The 23,754-nt window shown below is 32.3% G+C and overlaps 1 protein-coding gene across 1 annotated transcript in view; it reads right to left on the minus strand.

Moving 5' to 3' along the window:
- The window catches only part of GRID2 (glutamate ionotropic receptor delta type subunit 2), a 1,429,995-nt gene that overhangs the window by 1,144,996 nt on the left and 261,245 nt on the right, over nt 1-23,754 (minus strand). The window contains exon 2 of the mRNA XM_034672012.1: nt 5,313-5,468. Coding sequence (XP_034527903.1) covers nt 5,313-5,468 — 156 coding nt within the window. The remainder of the gene's footprint in view (nt 1-5,312; nt 5,469-23,754) is intronic.

Consider the following 23,754-nt stretch of genomic DNA (forward strand, 5'->3'; position numbering starts at 1 on the left):
CCAAAACTTGCTTTGATGTGGGAAAGAAAGGTGGAATGAATAAATAAATGACTGAATGAGCAGAACTAAACCTGTATGATGTTCAGGTCTTCTTTCTTGGTCCCCTGGACCCACCAGTCCTCAAGTTCAGTTTATTGTCAAGCAATTCAGAAAATAAGCTGGATTGAAACTATCAAAATTGGTCCAGGAAAGTACAGGCATACACACTACAGTCCTATTCAAGGAAAGTTGCAGAATCCAATCTAAACATTTCCAAATTAGCAGATTTTTTATCAGAGTAAAAATGTCCTATTAAAGCTGAGAGGAATATAAATTATGAGACTAAGCCCTGGAAGCAAGCATCAAATAGAGCAGCCATATAAATCATTCTTTTACATTTACATATTCTTTGAACAAGACTACTCAGATTTAGCCTATGGCACCAGAAATATTCAGAGAGAATGGTGATGTGTTTGGAGAAGTGCATTTTCCTAGATAGATTTTCTTACACACTTTTTTGGCTCCACTGCTCTCCTGTTATCCCTTTTACACACATGATATAGATGTATATGTCTTTTATATATAACTATAAAGAAATAGGCTAATTCCATAAACTATAAAGAAAAGCAGCCACATTGTTTTACACTTAATTTTATTTTGGACGATGTATGAGGCAAATCTAACTGAAACCATTACTGTATTAAAGTAAAATGTTCATTTTTTACAAAAGAGTTTTTGGGAGCAATCAATATTTATGTTGGATATTCAAAGGAGTAATTTGAAGGTGGACCAGGATGACACTCAGATGATGAACAATCTTAACCATCACTACTTTTCAAATTAAAAACAGCTTTTATACCTCTATTATTAATAATGGTTTGTTATGATATAGAATAGTTATGATAGGTGCCCTTTTTCTTTCAAATAGAATCATTGTGACTCCATAGCATAATTTTGCCTTTAAACTTTTCTTAGTATGAATTTCATTTTCAGGTGTTTTTCTAATGAGAACAAATATTTCAAAAGGTTTTAACTGAATCTTGCCATTCAATATCAACACGTGGTGCTTTACAGCCTTCCTGATATATCCAACGAATGCAAGAGTTATACATGAATACTTATTTCTGGCATACAACTTCCTACATGAACATTTTTACAAATGCACTCCCCCTTACTTTCCCCTGACCTTGTTTTCTTGTAAATCCCTACCTTTCATGGACCAAAGTGGTGTTAGTCTCGATTAGAAGCCAACAATATAAACAGCTATTGCTTTCAGTAGAGAACATTAGTGTCTTTCACACTACACATTTGTGCATCTATGTTTTATCCAGTTTATAGATGACACAGAGACAACAATCTATAAGAGAGGAGTAAGGAAAGTAACCTGGCAACAGCTGTACTGATCCAGGTCAACTGAATCTGCAAAAGATTCTTTCTGGATTGTGGTGATAGTAACAAATTCTTTAGATTGCAGTGAATGGTTGGATGAGATAGCAGAACCAAGGACAGGTATCATATACCTTTTTAATTTATTTTGAAGTAGGCCACAGAAAACTAGGAGGCAATTTCAGCAAGTTCAGCCATCACTAAAGAGAAAGTAAATAATTATCATTTCTACAATCCTAAATTTCTAAATCTGGAAATGTGTTATACAGAGTCATGAAAAATTTCACCTATAGGGATGAAATTGATCTTGAAAATACATCATACTTGATTTTTTCATTATTTATAGATGAGAAAACCAAGGATGAAAGAACAAGAGTGATTTATGTAATCAACTGGTGTTGATCAACTAGATTGGAAGATTTTTACTATTCCATGCTATCTAAAACCCATAAACATTAATAGTACTTATCAAAACATATAAACCTGCTATAATTTTCTATTCTCCAGGATACTTGCTGAAGTCCTAGAATGCATTGTGTATTCTCTCTCATGTACATATGGTTAACAGATGTAGCAAGGAAAATAGGCCAGTGGTCTGAAGGTCTTGGTTTTAGTTCTTTCTCTTGCTACACACTTGCACTGTGTAGGAGAATGACTTAACCACCCTGCCCTCAATTACTTCATCTATTTAGGAAAAACAGTCAACTAGGTTTATATAATTTTCCACCTCTATAATTTTCAAGGTTTTAAAAAAATAACCCATATGATTTTTTTCTCTTTTGTATATCTTCTAGAGTAAGCTTTATCTCAGCTACCAAAATAGCCTACCTACTGCCTGCCCAAAAAGTAACAAAAATAATCCTGAGTTAAGGTATGAAAAATTCTTTGCTCCTAATTAACATTCCACAACTCAAAGGACAAAAGGTAAATAACAGTTTATCAACAAATATATTCAAAAGAAAGGAAAATAATTACTAAAATAGGTTGTTTAATTCCAGATTACTTTTCTAGAAACAGTTATTTATTTTCTACTGTTCATTTACCTAAGAGTGTTGAGATTAATGTCACAGGCTATTGATAAAGATAATAGATATAATCATTGATCTCAAGAAAGGAATATTGATCCTGTGTTATAACTAAGATATCTACTTCTATGAACTAACTGTAAAAATTATTAAATATTTATTATTAAAAATAATTATTACTATGCAAAAAAACTACTGTAACCAAAGCTACAAAGGAGCATTTTAATAGTACCAATGTTCTAATACTATTTAAGGGTTAATAGGCTGCTTATCTTTAAATCCTTCTCCCATTAAATGCTGATAGTAGAAGATAAAGCAAATAAAAAAACTTAAATTTGTAAAAATAAAAATCATCTCTTAAATGTGGCTGGTTGGAAGAAATTCTAACAATAAAATAAATTGAGCATTTCAGATTATTAGGTTTTTTCTTTATTATTACCAAATACCTATATCCTTGATGGTACTGTTGTTCAAGGATCAGACTTTCAAATTCAAACAAATAAAAAAACAGAGCTCAAAACCATGAATATTTTAAAAGTTCATCAAGAGTGCTAATGTGTAAACGATAAGTAATAACCGTATCATTGAATCTTTTGTCCTTCTTTAGAAAGTAAAAAAAAAATAATAATAAGCTAATTTAAGACCCTCTGGGTTATAGATTTTAATTGTATTGCAGCAAAGACAGGAGCATAGAAAAATTGGCCATCCTTGATGGCACAACTGAGGTTTTCTCCTAAATGACTTTCTCAAAACATTTAAGAAAATACCCAAATTATTTCTTGTTCTTCTTCAGTTGAATATTTTCCTCTTTTTCTCAAACCAATCAATTACAGAAAGAGCTCTAGAAAGAATTATTTTTATTTCTAAAATTAGCCAAGATCTTTCTTCATATTGAATGTGGAAACAAGATAGCTCCAGAGCTTCCTAGAACTTATTTCAGGTTCATTACCCAGAGCAGACCATCAAAATAACTGGTCCAGAACATCCTGTTAGTATCAGAAACCATCAGGCAAACTGTCAAACTCTTTATTTTTTCTTGACAAATATCTAGTGGTCTCTGTCTCTGAAACTTAAAACTTATTTCCTCTTTCAATTTGCTTTCAGTGACACAAATTCTTTCAAGTCACAGTAGTTCTTTCTTAGATTTTTGCTTCCAGAATTGGGCTGGCAGCAGAATGGCTACACAAAGCTATATGTGAACAGATTAATGGTAGTATTTTAAAAATTGTCTTTGCTTTTCACACTGTAGTCTAAACAAGGCGTGAGGGACATATGCTTCAGACTTTGTAATTCCCCTCTACCCATTGTGTTGTCTTCTCTATCTCCACACTTTTCAAAGTGCGTTTTTAAAAGGGATGGATGTTTTAGCATGTCTTCAAAGTTAATTTACAATTATTAATATGTAATCAGAAAAAAACACAAAAATAAATCTGTCCTCATTTTTTTCCTGCTCTCATTCCAGTTATTAAAACTAAGAGTTTAATGAATAATATGTTTTCACATTATTGGGCTTTCCCCAAATTCTACTTTATTATTTTGCATATTGCTTTATGAATTATAATACTTAGACACTTTTTACATGTTTCAATAGAAAATTTACCAACATATACATTTTTGCAGATTCCAAATCCCCATAACAATTCTGATTTTAAAATACAAATAACTAGATGTTTTTATTAAACTTTTTAAATTGATATTTACTTACTAGCATTAAAATCCCCTATTAATATAAGCACCATTTTCTATGCAAAAGCATCTTTTACTAAAACACTTCTATTCATTCCACTAAACTAATATTTCTTCACTCCATCAAATTATTAAGAAGGAGGAAAACCCATTAGAACACTAATCGTTCTACCTGTTTCTTACTGACACAATAAACATAAGTAAGTTTCAACAGTGGCCTATGCTACTGGTCAAAAGCATATTCGAAAAAGGTTACCTGTACATCATGCAGATGCTAAATTAGATAAAAAGTATTTTCATCTTTGTATTTCCAAAAACATTTACATTTATTTCATTTCCCTTATCCTTTCAATATTTGTCTTTAAAAGTTTCCTGCCAAACTTTAGTACTTTAAATATCTCGTCCATCTTTTCTTCTGCCAAATCAATCCTCTTTAAGTTTTTTGAAGAAACAAGTGCTTCATTTCATTAAATGTAGTATAGGTATCTTTAGTCTAAATATATTATCACAATAAAACATAAACTAGATTAGCAGAAAATAGTTTCATGAACAATGAGTGCTTCACCAATCAAAAGGCAATTTCATCAGAATAACAGCATCAAAAATAAAATTCTATTACTCTTAAATCTTTCAATCAAAGCCTTCATTCATACAAATGATCATTCCACTATAATAAAAATATTTCTATTTACACCATTTGTACTTATGAAAAATGTTACTTCACTCAAGTATAAAGAAAGAATGGAGGCAAATGCTTTAATACTTGGCACATTATGTTAGGATCCCAGTGTAAAATCTTTTACTTGCATGTAGTGACTACAGGTATTCTTTCCACCAATGCATTCATCATGAAACACCAAAAATGTCATCACATGTTATAACAACACTCAAGGTGGCCCTTATCTCAAAAAAGTCAAAGCTAAACATTTAGATAGAAAGTGATATTTTTAAGGAATGTTTAATTTGCCCTGTAGTCATAAAATGTTATAAAGCTTTCCTGTAAATATTTATATTCATTTTCATATGTATTTCAATTAAAACAACAACTTTCCACACTCTGCCCTTTCAGAAGTGGAATTCAGGATTAACATTTACACAACATCTACAAAACAGCAATGCAGCAAAGATGCAAAAATGATGCCCAGGTTGATGGCTCTTTACAAATCTAATTCTACTGCCATTTGAATTGAACCAAAAAACAAACAAAATAAAAACTGGACTGCTGATAGACCTTACCTTCTTGAACTGCTTGAAAAGGGTTGCTTCCATCAACAAATGTCACCGAAAATGTGATTTTCTCAGTCTGTAAAATCTCCTCATTCTGGTTGAGGTCACCAACTGCCGTGCGAAACACCTCATCATCCTTTTTGGCAGATTCATCAAAAATTGCTCCTAGAAAGAAGTGAGTGTTGCCATTAAACAATAATATAAATATTCTGTCATGCTCTCTGGAGATATGCCAAAGAGACTTATATATTTGAAAAATGCATACTTTCACTTAAAGCATGCACTTTATTTATTACTGAAACACACTGTACTGGAAGCAGTGTGATAGCTAAGCAGGAATGTAGTTACTTCTTCCAAATAGAAATGATGAATAGTACATCAAATTGTTATTTCAGGAAGAGCTTTGGTAAGACAATATAATAAGTCCAAAAGCTCTTGCAGAACAAAGTGGCTAATACATTAGACATCTCATATCATAATATCTTCAGGAGTTCATAGTTTGAGGAATACTTTTCTGAATAACAGAAGATAAAATCAAGAAACTGAGAGCCATTCACACTGTGTACAGGGATCAGACTTCTATTGTGATCTTAATTTTTTTTTCATTTTTCTTTTTACTTCCTTCCTTTTTATCTTGAACAAGCATTTCAGTATCTTTTACAGTAGTAAATTCAATAACATTTATAGAAAATTTAGGCACATACAAACCTCTGAGCACAGGTAATTTAAGAAATACTTCCTGAAGAATTAATAAAAGTCCTGGTGGATAATTATGGCCTTTTTCACTCATATACAATAATAATGATCATAAGAGTTGTAGCTAACTTTTATCTGAATGATTGCCTGTCAGCAGGGTATTGGTTAAATACACCAGTTCTAGGAGTAAACTGATATCAAATTCTGACTGCCAGTTGTTAAGCACGTGACCTTGAACAGGGGATTCAAATTCTAAGCCCCACATTCAACATTTGTAAAATCTAAAAATAATATCTATCTATAAGAGTTATTAACTGCTTTAAATAAGTTTATCCATGTAAAATGTAAATAAATTGTGCTAACTGAATAGTAAATTTTCAATAAACACTAGTGTTTTCTTATTTTTAGATACTGTAATCCAACATTTTCTGTTAATATTTTTCCATATTGCAGAATCTCATTCAATCCTTAAAATAATTATATGATACACATATTACTACATACACATACAGTTATTAAAATTAAGTTTCAGTGCAAGGAATATGTCAAAGGAACAAGGGCCAGAGTCCTTGACTCCAATGTCCTTGCTCTAAATCACTATGGGATACTGCCTTTCAGGATTATACACATAAGAATAAAAGTATTTTTATGAGGATCCTGACTTTATTGTAATTCTGGGAGATCTTTCCCATCTGGTCACACATGCCTTATTTGTGTTCATTCTGATTCTGCCAGTTCTAAGCAGGAACACGTTTTTAAATTATTTTAAATTATAAACACTGGACCAATGTACTTTTTGCCTTTTTGAGTGAACCAAATGAATTTCCTCCTGACAAAAAAAGACATACATCCCAAGGTCAATAACACGATAAGGGAATGACTACACATACATATCCACATACACATAATATTGTTCCTGACTATAATATTCTTTGTAGTGTGTAAATATAGAAAGAAAACTGTGTTTATATTAAAATGTCTTTTTTCCATATGTAAATACAATATGAGTATTACATACATACATATAAACAGACTATATATACAGACACAAATATACATATACATGTTTATATCTATACACATCCACACATATGTATACACAGAAGCAGACATTCTACATTTGCCAGTCTGTTGATTTTATACATTTGTGACTAAAGCCCAAAGCCTTCTAGTGAAAGACAGATCATGATATTAAACATGCATTATTAGAGTTAATACATGATAAAGCAAAGGTGAAACTATGTCTATTTCTGACAAGTATGGCAGGTTACTTTTGCCCTCTTCACCTTAAATGGTCTCATGATGGGGAGGCAATTATTAATTTTCACTAGCAAAGGCAGAGTGTCTAACAGGCTTTTTGTGTGAATCTAGTTTTCTCTTATCCCTGCTCTTTTATATTTGCATGGAATGTACTAACTTTGACCAGCCTCTTCAAACCCTTGCTTTCTAATTCTTGTAGTGTATTTTGAATACCTGTCCACAGCTAAGAGCATGAGAAAGGAAAAAGAATTTTTTAATTGATATATAAAGTAATCCCTAATTACATTATTATGTGTCTATTAGTTAGGAAATTAATATTTTATTAATTTAATCAAACATATTTTATAGTTGTTAACTTTTGACCTTGCATATCACTTCTGAAACAGGATGAAATCTACTTTAGAAACAGTTTTTGTGAAATTAGTTAGACAATAAATGTTAGATATATCTTGTTCATTTTAAGCCACATTCATGAAGATGCATTTTAATTTGTGATAATTGTTATTAGAATCTAGATTAATCATTACACTGAATTTTATTACTATCAGATTCAGATATACAAAATTTCTTTAGCGGTTTGTTAGAAACTGTGATATAAATGTACTATAATTGGAGCTGAAATAACCAATTCATCTTAAACCAGATAATCCAAATGTCTACCCACAAAGAAGTGATGTATGTTTATATAAAGATGCTTCAGCTTGTCATGGATTCTAAATGGGTCTTTTAAAAGAAGAGTTCCTAATCAACCTTGTTTTAAAGCAGGTGACATTACTGACTTCTGCTGAGTATTGGTAACACATTTTTAATGGAAGCATTTAACTGTTACCTGACAGAACACTTAAGACTGCCTTAAACACTAAACCTGACTTAATAAATGGCAGAAACCTATGAAAATGATAGCAAATTAGTTAATTCCATTCTGAATTAAGATACACTGAAAGGAAATGCAGAAAAGCAGCTCATCTTTCTGCAAACAGCAAGAAGTAAATAGAAGAAAGTTTCATCTTACTGCACACAGCATAACCAAAGAACAGGAAGCCCTATCAACATTTCAAATCCAGTTATTTACTTTTTTCTTCAGCTATAAAATCTCATCTTAGATTTGGCTTTTAACCAAAAGAGTACATGCGGCATTTTGTATTAAGCACAACTATTCTGAAAACAGCCCAGTGAGTTCCACATGCAGAATCTCACACACAAAAAATTCTTTCTTATTTCACGCACTTTCCATAGTATAGCAATGCCATCTTTTTATCCTATCAATGCACATATATTATAAGTCTAATCCGATACCAAACATCTTAGATTTACTTTTTTTGAAATTTATAAAGTCCCTCGAATGCAACATTCATAACTATATAGTTAACATGATGACACAGCATCTAGTTCTTTCCCAGGTATTTTTATCAGCATTTTTTTTACTGTTAGTTGTATTTTACAAACTTGAGGTGAAAAACAGATTCAACTTATTGTCCAGGTGAAATAATTCTTCCACCAATTACACACACACACACACAAAGTCTGATCAACAGATTATACACTATTTACACTCCACATTGGTCAAACTGGAAGGAAGAATAACCAAGCAATAAGCAGACAAGGAACACCTCCTAAACATTCCCATTATACCAATTCGTAATTAGTCATTTCATTATTAGGGATTGATGATCTGCTCCTTCCACGAGGTGTAAAAGGCTTTACTTATCCTTATACAAAGAGAGTGACATATACTTGCAATGATATATACATTTTGTTTTGTTTTATTTTGAATTAATTTATTTTGAGAGAGAGAGAGAGAGAAAGAGAGGGAGAGCTTGTTGAGGGAAGGGAGAAAGAGAGACTCCCAAACAGACTCCCTGCTGAGCATGAAGCCCAACGTGGGGCTTGAACCCACAACCCTGAGATCATGACGTGAGCCGAAATCAAGAGTTGGACACTTAACCAGCTCAGCCACCCAGGAGTCCCATATATAAGTTTGTAAACACAAACGACAACATGTTTACTTGTCTTCTTAAATCTTATATCTTAGATAGTAAAGAATTAAAGTTTATAGTAATATTAAAACCATACTGACATCTTTTTTTTTTCCTTGTTGTGTAAGGTCATCTGTACAACTCAGTACTTTATACCATAAAAACTTTTTACACAAATTCATATTTGCAAATATGTTTGCCAAGTAAAACATTATTAGAAGTTACTAACCTGACCAACTCCATAATTCCCACAAACATTAGAAGCTTTAAGAAACATTAAGCTTATGGGGCACCTGGGTGGCTCAGTCATTAAGCCTCTGCCTTAGGTTCAGGTCATGATCCCAGCGTTCTGGGATTGAGCCCTGAGTCAGGCTCCCTGCTCAGTGGGAAGCCTGCTTCTCCCTCTCCCACTCCCGCTGCTTGTGTTCCCTCTCTCGCTGCCTCTCTCTGTCAAATAAATAAATAAAATCATTAAAAAAAAAAAAAGAAACATTAAGCTTAGAAGCATTTTTACCTTCGTGTCTTTATTCATGGTGTTGACTCTATAATGGATGTATGTATGCTTGTTTCATTAGAAAAATATTCTTTTCTGGGTCATAGAAACTATTTTTATACTTTGTATATAAAAGGGAGCCTGTATATATTAGTCAAGAAATAGTAATTGATTGATTTTTCCTTATGTTTAATTAGGCATAATATTATTTTAAAAAAAAGACAACTAGATTCAAAGACAGGAGCAAAAATGTGAGTTACAACTAACTCTGAATTAAAACAAAAGTAGACTTGCTAATATACTTGCAGGTGAATTTATTATCACAGTCATTATCATGACTCCAGAATACCCAAATTATTCAGCAAGGTATTAATCATACACTGTATTTTTAGTTTGAATATTTATATTCTTTTTTTTTCTTATACATATAAGAGGCAAATGGAAGAAACATTGTTTAGCTAGTAAGATAATGGAGGAAAGAAAATGTGTTCATCTAGATCAGAGTTTTCTCTAAAAATATTGAGAAATGTTTTGATACATGTTTGAAGAAATTTTTCTAGTCAGAATTATTGGATGATCTCTGTCTCACATTTTATATAACTAATACACCAAATAACTTTTAAAATAAATAATTCTAAATGTTGAAAGGAGTTATCAACACATCTACATTAACCTTACATGATCAATGTTTAAAACCTTATCATCTAAAAAGACATGTTATGAAACAACGGCCCAGAATACATAGTTGGATATCAGAGTTGCAAATAAAATCAGAGAGAGCTCATCTTTTTTCAGTCATGAAGTTCAAAAATCTTCATTTAATTTTGCCTAATCTATATAAACTCTTTATGGTATGTAGCTTTTAAAAAAAAATATGCTTTTCAAAGGTGCTCTATGAAATGAATCTATTTTTCTTTGAAGCAACAGAATAGATTCTCCTGGCTTCTCTCTCTGTGCGTTTTTTCCTCTTCTCTTTTTTCTTCCCATATATTCATGCATGCAACCATCCACCCCTCAAAATAACCTTCTCTCAACACAGAGATAATCATCAAAGCCAAGCCATGTTGTTTCTTAACAAATAATTTGCTGACAAGACAGCTGAAATCTATTACATGTTGAATCAGACCATAGCAAAATTAAGATGCCTTGATAAGATGACAATGGAAGTGGGCAACTGGGGATTTCATAGACTCACAGATGAAAGAAATTTTAAAGATGGTATATACAAACTCCATTTCTTCAGAAAATGTAATGAAAAGAGTTCAAGTGATTTAACAAAATTACACAGCCAGAAGTTAAAAGGAATAGAGTAGGAATTTAGATTTTCTGGTTTCAAGTTTGGAGATATTTCTTCCATATTATGTTTTTTTTCTTCATTTCAAACATTTACTTTATGAAAAAAATACACATATATAATGTCAGGTATATGTATGCATATATATATATGCATATATGCATTATATATACACATATATAATGTCAGGTATATGTATGCATATATATATATTATATATATAACAAGCTATATCATTCATATATGTGTACGTGTGTGTGTGTGTACACATACACATTCAATAACTATAACTACCTCTGGTGATTAACATATCAAATTCATTTGCTATATAAACTATGAAGTACTGAAAATTGAAGAATCATAGCAAAACTTGAACATAAGACTATTTTTACATAAAATGTATTGCATTTGCCCTAAACGCATTAACAATTCAACTTGAGATTAAATAAAGAGAAAAAAGCAAAAATCTCTGCTTTGGGGAAATTTACTGGTCATAGTAGGGTTTATAGTTTTTCAGAGCTATTCAGAATTGTTAAATCATCATTTTTCTTCACTGTTTTGGATACTATTATTCACCAGCAGGTGTTTTTTTCTTAATTCTAATAATGCACTCTACATACACATGAGTTTTTTGTTGCACAGATATCCAAATCAAGAGATCCTTGACTTTTTTTGCATCTACTAATGGTATTCCCACTATGTCAAGGGAAATTATACATACATTTCAAAAGAAGCACAAATAATGGAAGACATTATAAATACCTCAAAAATTGGATTTCCCTTTTATTTCACCCTCTATTTAAATTGCTTTCAGTTCACAGAAGAAACAAAGTTAAACACGTTCCATACTACTAGACAACAAGACAAATTAGCAGAATTGTGACCAAATGAAATAAACATTTTCTATACAATTTAGCATCTCCACTTGAGCATACAGACTACCATTTCAGTGGGATATTATTACAATGAAGGTAGTGTGTGTATGTGTGTGTGTATGCATGTGTGTAGATGTATAAAACTATCTGTCTAGATAATATTAATTACTTTGAAATACCCTCTGTAATTTAATTCTCTATTATAAATGTTTTCTGCAGTCCCTTCTTATTCAACAGAAATATTCCCAATAGGCTCTATGCTAATACCTTGACAGGCATGAAGTGGGGTTTTTAGAACTCCTTCTTTTTCATCAAGAGGGATATTTTTCTCAGTTCACCTTATCTAATCATCACACTCTGACTAAGGAAGTAAATCAAAACAATAATTCTAATTGGAAAGGAAGTGCTGGATATACACCAAATTCATGACAATTAGCAAATATTATTCTTTTTTAAAATTTTTTTAGCAAATATTATTCTGAATCACAGAACATTTTACTCTGTTGTGTTTCTGTCAAGTTTATAATAATTGAAATAATAACAGTGAAAGCAATTAACATGTGTTAGTAATATGAACTGTACTAAGTGGTTAACTGGCATTATATCATTTAGTTTTGATGAAAAACCTCTGATGGAAAATGAGGATCAGATTAAGTAACCTTCCTGAGACCTAAAGCTAGTAATGACTGGCAGAATTAACAGCTTTCCTTTTAAAAACCTTCCTTTAAAAATTGTGAGTTTAATATACAGGAATATATTCATTATTATAAATTTCTGTATTACCAACTGATAGGAACAATTTTACTTTCATAACTATCACAATAAAATTTTTGTATGTTAAAATTCTCAAATAGGTTTTAATTTTTTTGTTGTTGGAGAAATTTTTGTTAACTAGGATTAGCTTATAAAAGTTTCCAAGTAATATTTTTTGCATAATTTTTATAGATGCAATATTTACCACAATGATTTAAACTATTCTATTTAAAGAGTAATTAGCTCAAGTATTCACCCAATTTTTGCTAAAACTTTATGTTTAATTTTTCTTTTTCAATAATCTCACATATACAAGGAATTAAATCGAGGCAAATTTTTAAACATTAGGTTAAATGGTAATTTTTACAGAGTAAAACAGAGTAATGTTAAGCGGATTCTAGTAACATACGCATTTTGATATGTTCTTAAATGCAGGGTTCAGAACAAATCTCTAGCCTTTCATTTTTTAAAGAGTTAGAATTTTTTTTTTCACTTTGGTGACTAATGATCCTGATAGAATGACAATACCAGAGTCATTTATGTATTAAAGGACTTTAATAATTTACTTGGGTATATAATATTCAAATTGTGACCAGGTATAGAACTAAGTGCTTCATTATCTTCCAGTGTTTAATGATTACTTGGCACTTTGTTCTCAAAGTACATTATAATATTAACTTCCACTTTATCCACCATAATTATCTAGTTTATACGTGAGCATCATTATTGTTTTAAAAACAGATTATCAAGTTCAAAGTGGATAGTGCCAAGATCACGGATTTAGTTAGGGATATGGTGTAGAAAGATATAACTGTAAAGAGATAAAACCCCATGCAGACCATTAAAATGATTATACATAAATACTTGAAGGCATATTATAAATTTTGAAATATTTTTATATTGTAGATACCTTTAAATTTTCATTTTTTTCTCAAAATATTATGATAAAGAGACAAGAGCAATTCATAGACCAAAAAGTCAAATTTTCAATGACTGTCCTGAGATTTCAGACAAGGGCATTTATGTTAGAGTTTATATTGTAACATTCCATCACAGTGTGAGCTAAGTCAAATTCATGAACGGTTCTTCATTGTAACAAAGGCCTTTTACTCAGCCCAAATCTCCAATGACATTTGAATTCATATTTCATTTTGAATTTTTGTAAAGATATACAGAAACCCAAAGCAATTTACACTGATAATACTTTCAATTGAATATTTGACTTTGTTGTATGTTTTACAGAAGTCTGTGGAACAAAAGGAAATGCAGGTTGCTTAACAAACAGATAATCTGACTCTTCCATGTGGAGGATAATAGGAAGCTAATCTTTAACATAATCATTTTATGTTGGAACACAGATACTCTTTGAATAGACTACGCATTTTTATGTAAGTCTGGTGTATGGGGAATAAATATTACAAATTAGGTCTTCTATTAAGAATTATTTGTAATTTTCAAAAGACTACTAAATATTGAGAGATCAATAATCTATATTTTTTTCTTTATAAAAATAGCACTACTGGGGCTCGTGGGTGGCTCAGTCAGATGAGCATCAGCCTCTAGGTTTGGGCTCAGGTAATGATCTCTTATGGGTCCTGGGAGTGAGCCCCACCTTGGACATCAAGCTCAGCGGGGAGTCTGCTTGAAGATTCTCCCTCCGGCCCTCCCCCAACTTTCATGTGCTCACAGGCTCTCTCTCTCTCCCTAAAATCAATAAATAAATCTTTTCAAAAAAAATAGCACTATTTACAAAGGATTCTGGGAAGATCGTGGAATAGGAAGCATCAGGAATTTGTTTCCCTATTTAGACAACAATTGCCTTGGCAGATTCTGTCTGATAACTATTTTGGAAGTCTGAATATATTGATGGATTGCAACTTCCAGAGGAAGGCTTTGAGGGTAAATTGTGGTTAATTTTGGTCAATTTCAGCCTTTAGGACAGTAACAGCTACCCATCTTCCACCCCTCAGCCATTTGGTAGGCAGTTGTAAGTGTAAGCCTTTCCAGGAGCAACTTACACACAGCTTGTGGGAGCCAGGGTGGGCAAAAAGAATTCTGCCCTCCAAATACAGGGGATCTGCACTCTGCCACAGATGGCTGATTGCTGCTTCTGATCTTAGAGGTATAAAAAGAGACTGGAAGCCAGTGTTGTTGCACTCGCCTCCACTGTTGCATGCTTCTCCCTCTCTGGTTGAAGTGACTTCCAAAAGATTAAAAAGTCACCACTCACATAATCCCCCTTCATTTTTCTTTTTTTCTCCTTTGGGAGCCAAACATTACCAATGGACATTTAAAAACAGCTACATACACAGGAAAATTAAAAAGTCAATGCACATGCCCAGAAAAAGGTGCAGGTTGAGACAAGAACTGGAAAGACTTTAAATTTACATTTCAGGATGATCCTTGACACAGGGATGACCTACAATAATTAAAAAACAACAACAACAACAACAACAATACATAAAAGCAAAAAGAAAAAACAGCAAACTCTGAGGAAAGAAGAGAATGTGACTTCCAGAGTTACCCTATTTTTCGATTGAAATATCCAGTTTTCAACAAAAAAATCATATGGTATATGCAGAAATGAGGAATATATGGCCCATTTGAAAGAAAAAAATAAATTAACAGAAATCATCCCAGAAAAAGGCCTAGTGGTAGGGCTATTAGAGAAAGATTTTAAAATAGCTGCCTTAAAGATATCACTGAACTAAGGAAAGATGGGGGGAAAGTCAAGAAAACAATGAATGGACAAATAGAAATATCAATAAAGGTATTGAAAACCTAAAGAAAAATGAAAAACGAAATCTGGAGCTGAAAAGTACAATAATGGAAATGAAGAAGTCCCTAGAAGGACTCAAAGAACAGGCAGAAGAAAGAATCAGTGACCCTGAAGATATGACAATGGAAATTACCAAACAAGAAAAAGGGAAAAAATGGTTGAAGAAAAGTGAACAGAATCTAAGGGATCTGTGGGACAACATCAAGAAGACCAACACACACATTGTGGGATTCCCAAAATTTGATAAAAGGCAACAGATATAAACATCCAAGAAACTCAGTGAAATCCAACAAAGGAGCACTCAAAGAGACCCATACCAAGACACATTATAATCAAACTTTCAAAAGCCAAACACACAGGGAAAAATCTTGAAAGCAGCAAGAGAGAATGCACTCATATACAAGGGATTCTCAATACTATTATCAACAGATTTCTCATTAGAAACTTTGGAGGCCAGAAGGCAGCAGGCAAAATTAAGGGAGAAATTAAGATATACCCAGATAAAAGTTGACAGTATTCATTATCATTAGATCTGCTCTGAAAGAAAAGCTAAAGGGAGTCTTACAGGTTGAAATGAAAGAACTTGTCACAGCAGCTCAAACCTACATGAAGAAATAAAGATCTTGGAAAAGTTACCTTTAAATATATGGGCAATTATTAAAGTCAGCATTATTGTAATGGCAATCTGTAACTCCAATTTTTTTATTTCTACATGATTTAAGACACTAATACATATTTTATAAAAAGATAATTATTAGTCTAGAAGCTAGTATTATTGTAAGTTTGGTTTGCTACATAATTCAAGAGTCTAACAGATTTTTTTAAGTATTAGTTTATGTTCTGGGCACACAATGAATAGAAATGTAATTCTGTGACATCAACAACTGAAAGGGCTGGGGATGGAGGTATAAAGGAGCAGAGTTTTGTATGTTATTAAATTATAGCTGGTATAAATTCCAAGTAGAGTGTTATAACTTTAGGATGTTAAGAATAATCCCCATGGTGACCACAAAGAAAACAGCTATGGAATATACACAGAAGGAAATGAGAAAGGAATTTAAATGTTTAAATGTTAAAATAAAAACTTTAAATGTTACCCAAAAACACAACTAAATAAAAAAGAAGACAGTAATGCAGGAAATGAGAGAAAAAAAAACTTACTAAGACTCAAGGAAAACAAATAGTAAAATGACAGAAGTCCATTTTTAGTAATTATCTCACATGTTATAAGCTCTCCAATCAAAATACAGAATTTGGCAGAATGGCTTTAAAAAAAATGTCTCACTATATACTGTCTGCAAGAGACTCACAAAATATTTGTAAGTCATATATCTGATAAGAAATTAATATCCAGATACAGAGAGAACTCCTAAAGTGCAACAAAAAACAATCTAGTTCAAAAATGGACAAAAAATTTGACCAGTTTTCCAAAGAAGATATGTAAGTGCTCAATAATTTCATGAGAAATCTGTTGATAAAAGATGCTCAGCATCACTAATCATTAGGAAAATGCATAGCAAAACTACAATGAAATACCACCTCATACTAATCAGAATGGTTACTATCAAAAATAACCAGAAATAACAAGGGTTTGTAAAGATGTAGAGAAATTGGAACCCTTCTCTACCATTTGTGATAATGTAAAATGGTACGGTTGATATAGAAAACAGCATGGCAGTCCTAAAAAAAAAAAAATAGAATTACCATGTGATCCAACATTTCCACTTATGACTATACATCTCAGAAAATTGCAAGCAGAGTCTTGAAGAGATATTTGTACACTCATGTTCATAATATCATTATTCTCAATAGCTAAAACATGGAAGCAACCTATGTGTTTATTGATGGATGAATGGACAAGCAAAATATGGTATATACATACAATGAAATAGTATTCAGTCATAAGAATGAAGGAAATTCTGAAGTATGGTACAATATGGATGAACTTTGAGGATGTTATGCCAAGTGAAATAAGCTAGTTATAATAAAACAAATACTATATGAATTCACTTAAATACTGACAGTAGTCAAAATCAGAGAGAGAGAAAGGAGAATGGTGGAATTCTGGGGCTAAAGGAGAGGGGAATGGAGAGCTTTTGTTTAATAAGCATAAAGTTTCAGTTTTACAAGATGAAAGGAGTTTTTAAAACATATAGTGGTGATGGTAGCACAACTTTATGAATGTATTGAATACAACCAAACTGTATATTTAATAATGGCTAACATAATAAATTTTATGTTATGTGTATTTTACCGTTAAAAAATTGGAAAAGAATGGGATTAACTCTTTAAATTATTTTCCATAATTTCATGTTGAATCTTTGAAGTAATCCAGAGCTTTATATCTTGTTTCAGTCCCTTTCTCCATGTCATGCATTTGTTTGAAGCAATGTCCTTTATTGCAAATTTAACTGCCATGACAAGAAAAGAAAGAACTGGTTTCTGAAAAGAGACTTTTTTAACACTGCATAGCAATTCAAACTGTTCCCAAACTGAAATGATGCATTTTCAAAAAAAAGCAAGAAGGTATCTTCTTGAAAAGCACATTCACTGGGAAGACTTGCAGATATTTTTAGATGGAACAGATATAACTTTTTTTTTCTTCTGTAACAATTCACTAGATCCTTTTAATACTACCTTCAATTATCATAAAAAACTGTGAGAACTGGTATGGTACTATAAGTAAAACCACATGTCAAAGAAATACCTTGTACGGAAAAAAAAAAAAAAGCATGAATTCTATGCTCTTGGAAGAGTGAAACTCATTTTACACACAAATAATTTAGTTTAGGCTATCTTCTAGACTAAAAATCAATTTTTCTGCATAAGTCAAAAATTCACTCTGCTTCTAGATAAAAACAAGTATTTTACCAATCTGAGTTGATTTAGATAAGTCACTTGAAATTAAGCACTTTAGAACTGTAGAGCGTTGTCTTCATTTCTAAAGAAAAGCAGGCATCATGTGGTATATTTCAGGTAGGAAAAAGGTACCCTTATGACATATATCTTAAACTTCATAGTTTTATTAACTCTGAATTCACTTACAGTTTTATCTTCTTTATTACATGAGCACTTTAACAATTAAAACCAAAAATTTTATGGGAATCTATGAACTTTTTCCCCAAAATGTCCTATTGTGTGCTGTTTTATACACTGAATAAGGAAATGTGTTAAGAAGCAACATATAGGTATTGCTAGAGAGCTGCCCTACAAAATACTTCATGAACAGTGAGAAAACAGTGGTTCTATTATAACTATAGACTAGCCAATAGCAAGTGAGACAGGAGTTTCCTTATGAGGATGACAATATTTTTGGGGTATTTACTAGTTGTAAGTGGTTGCAAAATGGACCCAATTTCTCTCATCTATAAAGATCTGTTTCATAATTGTCATTTTTACCATCTACAAGTCAAATATTTAAAAGAATCAACTTTCAAGTACTATTTCTAAATTATTGCATAGAATAAATCTTACAAATATGGCCAAAGCTGTGTATGTTTGCTTACCACTGTTTCATTCTTAAGAAAAGAGCAATAACATTTTTTAAACTGAAATTCCTATTTACATAGCTCTCTTCATCCCCATTTTACAGATGAGAACACCATATTACAAAATCAGTATGTTAGGTGAATTACCGAATCACAAAGTTAAAAAGTAAATGAACTAGAACTTGAATATAGAAATTTCTAGAATCAAAAACCTATAACTTTTATACTAATAAACTGTATTTATTTTGAAAATTTAACCCACTCCTGAGAAAACATATTCTGCTTTTAGAATAACGTGGTGAAAAAAGAGACAATGAATGCCTTCAAACTGTGCCCTTAATTCATCTCTTTAGACAGACTGACTCACTGACATGATACGTAGCATTCCTCTTTTGAAGAAAAAGAAAATAAAACAGCAGCTGGAAAGAGGTGATAACTTAAATGAGCTGTGGGCCATGTTAGTAGAGATGACAGCAATACATTATTGCCTTTTATTAACCTCTTGAGAAATGATTTTAAAAGTCAAAATATGTCCAGTAAAAGTGCTTATTTATGGTATTTAATGTAAAGCAATTAACCAAAGAGTACAAGTTTAAAAAAAAAGTCAAGTTTGGAAAAAATTCTACTGCATTGCTGAGACATGAACATTCTTCGGTGAAGTGTATGAAGAAAACATAAGTAGATTCCTAGAGATACCCTACTACTGTTTTCCTGTCTTAAGATTTGAAGTTAAATTTCAAATAAATATTACAGGGATTTTTTCCCAATAAAAAAATGTAAACAAATTTTCTTTCCTTTAACATAATTTCTAAAACAAATTGACATAATATTTATATCTGTAAATTCTAGTTGGTAGGTGTACGGATGAATGTTTGTTTTGTTCAGCTCTATGCACTTTTCAGTGTTTTTACAAAATGGTCATGATTTAATGGTGAAATAATCTGGAACAACTTTCTTGATCCAGAATTTGAATAAAATATATACAATGTTATACAATGTACTATATCAAAATCATGATTATAAGAATTCATATATCCATACTTATTATTCATATAAACATGCCTATGTGAGTCTATGTTTAAAATATTATTTCACTCACATCTTCTGTTTTATTAAGAAGTCAGTTCCCCAAGTTTCAAACAATCAGGTGTGAAAAGCTATAAGACATCTTTTTATGAACCTACTGTAAATAAAAATTTAAAAATTTTTAGAAGTTTCAAAATGGTTCAGAAATTCATTGCAAGACTATCTGGAGCTCATAAAGCCTGATTCTTTTTTAATTTTTTATTTTTTTTATTATGTTCAATTAGCCAGCATATAGCACATCATTAGTTTTTGATGTAGTGTTCAACAATTCATTTAGTTGTGTATAACAACCAGTGCTCATCACCACATGTGTCCTCCTTAATACCCATCACCCAGTTACCGCATCCCCCCCCCACCTTCCTTCTGTTACCTCAGTTTGTTTCCCAGAGTCCAGAGTCTCTCATGGTTTGTCTCCCTCTCTGATTTCTTCCCATTCAGTTTTCCCTCCCTTCCCCTGTGGTCCTCCGCCTATTCCTTGTGTTCCACATATGAGTGAAACCGTATGATAACTGTCTTTCTCTGCTTGACTTAATTCACTTAGCATAATCCCCTCCAGTTCCATCCATGTCTATGCAAATGGTGGGTATTCATCCTTTCTGATGGCTGAGTAATATTCCATTATATATATGAACCACATCTTTATCCATTCATCTGTTGAAGGGCATCTCGTCTCCTTCCACAGTTTGGCTATTGTGGACATTGCTGCTATGAACATTGGGGTGCTTCTGCCCCTTCTTTTCACTATGTCTGTATACTTGGGGTAAATACCTAGTAGTGCAATTTCTGCGTTGTAGGGTAGCTCTATTTTTAATGCAAGCTGGTACAGCCACTCTGGAAAACAGTATGGAGGTTCCTCAAGCCTCTGAGATTCTTAATGAAAATGTAAGGCCAGCTAATCCCATCATGATTCTCACTTCTGGCCCCTCTGGTTATTGTCAAAAACGTATGTTTCTTTAATTATATCTTACCATTTTCTCCCTATTTTTTCTTTAAATTAAGGTTTTCTATACCTTTCCACAAGTACTATTCTCCATTCTGACGACCTCATTCCAGTGTAATCAATTCTATTAATATTTTCAACTCCTTAATGGACAAATGCTGGCTTTGGATAAACCTCAGCCTTCTCTTGAGGACAAGAGTTGGAGATTTGTATTTTCAAATGCTGGACCTACTGCAACCAGAAATGGGAAGTTAACATTGCTTAGCTCCTTAAAAACAATTCCAAACTATTCTCTTCTAAAATAGTAAAATCATCTCTTCTGAAACCCTTGACATCTGGCTATACCCTATTATCCTCCTCATCATTGTCACTAACCACCTCCTCAGCAACTAACTGATGCATTGAATAAAGTGGAACCTGGTTCAGAATTCTCTCCATTCCAAGTCTTGCCATTATCCTGAGTGATACAGTTGATAGGTATATGTTCATGACTTATTATGAGATATACATATGATGATTCATCCATCATACTAACAATGCAATTCTGGGATTTCTTATTTCTAATGTCCATTAACCTTCAAATCCATGACCAATCACTAGTCCCAGAATAACCTGTATACACTCTACATGAGAAATCTTGAAATTTAATATCTTACTCTCTACATTGTCTTTCTAGACATTGCATTCTAAGGAAGACACATTGTTTTTATTTTTTTTAAGATTTTATTTATTTATTTGACAGAGAGAGACACAGTGAGAGAGGGAACACCAGCAGGGGGAGAGGGAGAAGCAGGCTTCCCACTGAGCAGGGAGCCCGATGAGGGGCTCAATCCCAGAACACTGGGATCATGACATGAGCCCAAGGCAGACCCTTAACGACTGAGCCACCCAGGCGCACATTCTTTTTTTTTTTTTTTTTAATGGATAATCCATTCAAATAGACCTGCTCTTCAGCCACATAGAAACTTCCAACCTGACCGAGTTAATGAAGGTTCCCCTTTACCGAAACAGTGATATCTAGCAGAGTAAAAAAAAAGTGAATCAAAATTTCCCTTTTGTATGTTTTATGTATCAAATATCTATCAAAAGGCAAATGGAGAAGTTAGGTAGACAACTAAATATATGGAAATGAAACACAAGAGAAAGAGATCTGAGTTGAAATATACAATTGAAAGTTATCAACATACATTTATAAATTAAAAGGCCTGTGAGTGGACATGATCATATAAGAAATAGTGTAAATGGAGTAAAGGTGAGGAACCGAACAGACCCCAGAGGCAATCCAGTCTTAATGAGAAGGAGAGAAACAAGCAAGGATAGATTAGAAGGAACCATCATTGTTGTAGGAGGAAAACCAAATAAAAATAACAATTAAAAAAAAAAAGAAAAGAAAAAGAAGAGAAAAGAAAAAACGCTTTCTCAATAATTGGGAATGGTCAACTATATGAAATGCTACTCAAAACAGTAGTCATATGAGTACAGATAAGTATCCTTGTTCTGTTTTTAGTAACATGAAGATTGTTGATTATTTTAATAAGAGCAATCCAATTGCAATGGTGCTGGTCAGAGTGGAAGTCAGACTGATATGGGTTAAAGAGTGAATGGGAAATGAGAAAGTGGAGACAGAGTTTCAACATATTTTTAAATAATTACCCTGATATAAAGGCCCTATACTTATCTTTCTCTCATTAGATTAGAAGCCCCCAAAAGACAAGAGTAATGTTTGAATTTTCATCAAAGTTAATAGACCCCAGTGTCTGGCACAGGGTCTTCCATTTAACAGGCATTCAATATTTGTTTGCTGAACTGCAGTGGTAGAACCAGAATTCTGAAACTTAGTGATTTAACTCAATCAGTGATAGAGCTTTAAAAATAAACATACCTCCCCAGATATACTAAATCAGATTCTATGTGAATCTATAAATGTTAATAGATATACTTTTTTACAAGAAGGTATAACAATGTGAGGAAACGTTTTTCTTCTAATTAAATTGTCCAAAAAATGTAATGTGTTTCCTCTTATAGTTCAGTAGTATTTACAGAGGCTGGAAAACATTACAATTTATGTATTATAAAACGATAGGGTAGGTAACTTTAAAACCCCTCCAAGTCTGAAATATTTACTTCTTATTTGTATTTCAAAACAGTTTTACACTTCAAAGTCTGACAAGATGACAAGGCTCCTCATTCCTGCTGCCAAAATCAAATATGCAGAAAATTCAGAAGAGTAAAGTAGTATGTGTCTGAGGAACTAACATAAGAAGTCAGAAAACTTGAAGCAGACAAAAATTGTAAAAGCTAGCTGGAATGTGGGAGGCAGCCAGGAATGGTATCTCAACATATCTGCAGAAACAGTGAAATCATTCCAGGGGCTTACAGAGTCTTCTCAGAGACCCTCATAGTCAGCCTGTTGCTCCTTGACATCCAGTTACCCCAGCCTCCTTGTTGTTCCTAGAACATATAACCCATGTTCCCATGTCAGAGGTCTTCATTTTGTTCTTCCTTATGCTTGGGATGCTCTTCCCTGTAAACAAATGCATAACTGGCTTTCTCAACAGCTACAGGTCTTTGCTCAAATGATACCTTCTTAGTGACACCGTCTTGATCACTTTATTTAAAATTTTAAACTCTGCCTCTACTTCCTGTCCTTCTTCCCTGATTTATTTTTTTGACATAGTACATATTACCATCTGATAGACTACATATCTTAACTCTTTATTTATTGTTAATTTTCTTCCTCTCTAGATTACAGGTTCCATGAGGCAAAGGATTTTATCTGTTATATTCATTAAAAAAAAATCATCAGTGCAA

The sequence above is a fragment of the Ailuropoda melanoleuca genome, chromosome 11, assembly GCF_002007445.2.
Source record: "Ailuropoda melanoleuca isolate Jingjing chromosome 11, ASM200744v2, whole genome shotgun sequence".
NCBI lineage: Eukaryota > Metazoa > Chordata > Mammalia > Carnivora > Ursidae > Ailuropoda > Ailuropoda melanoleuca.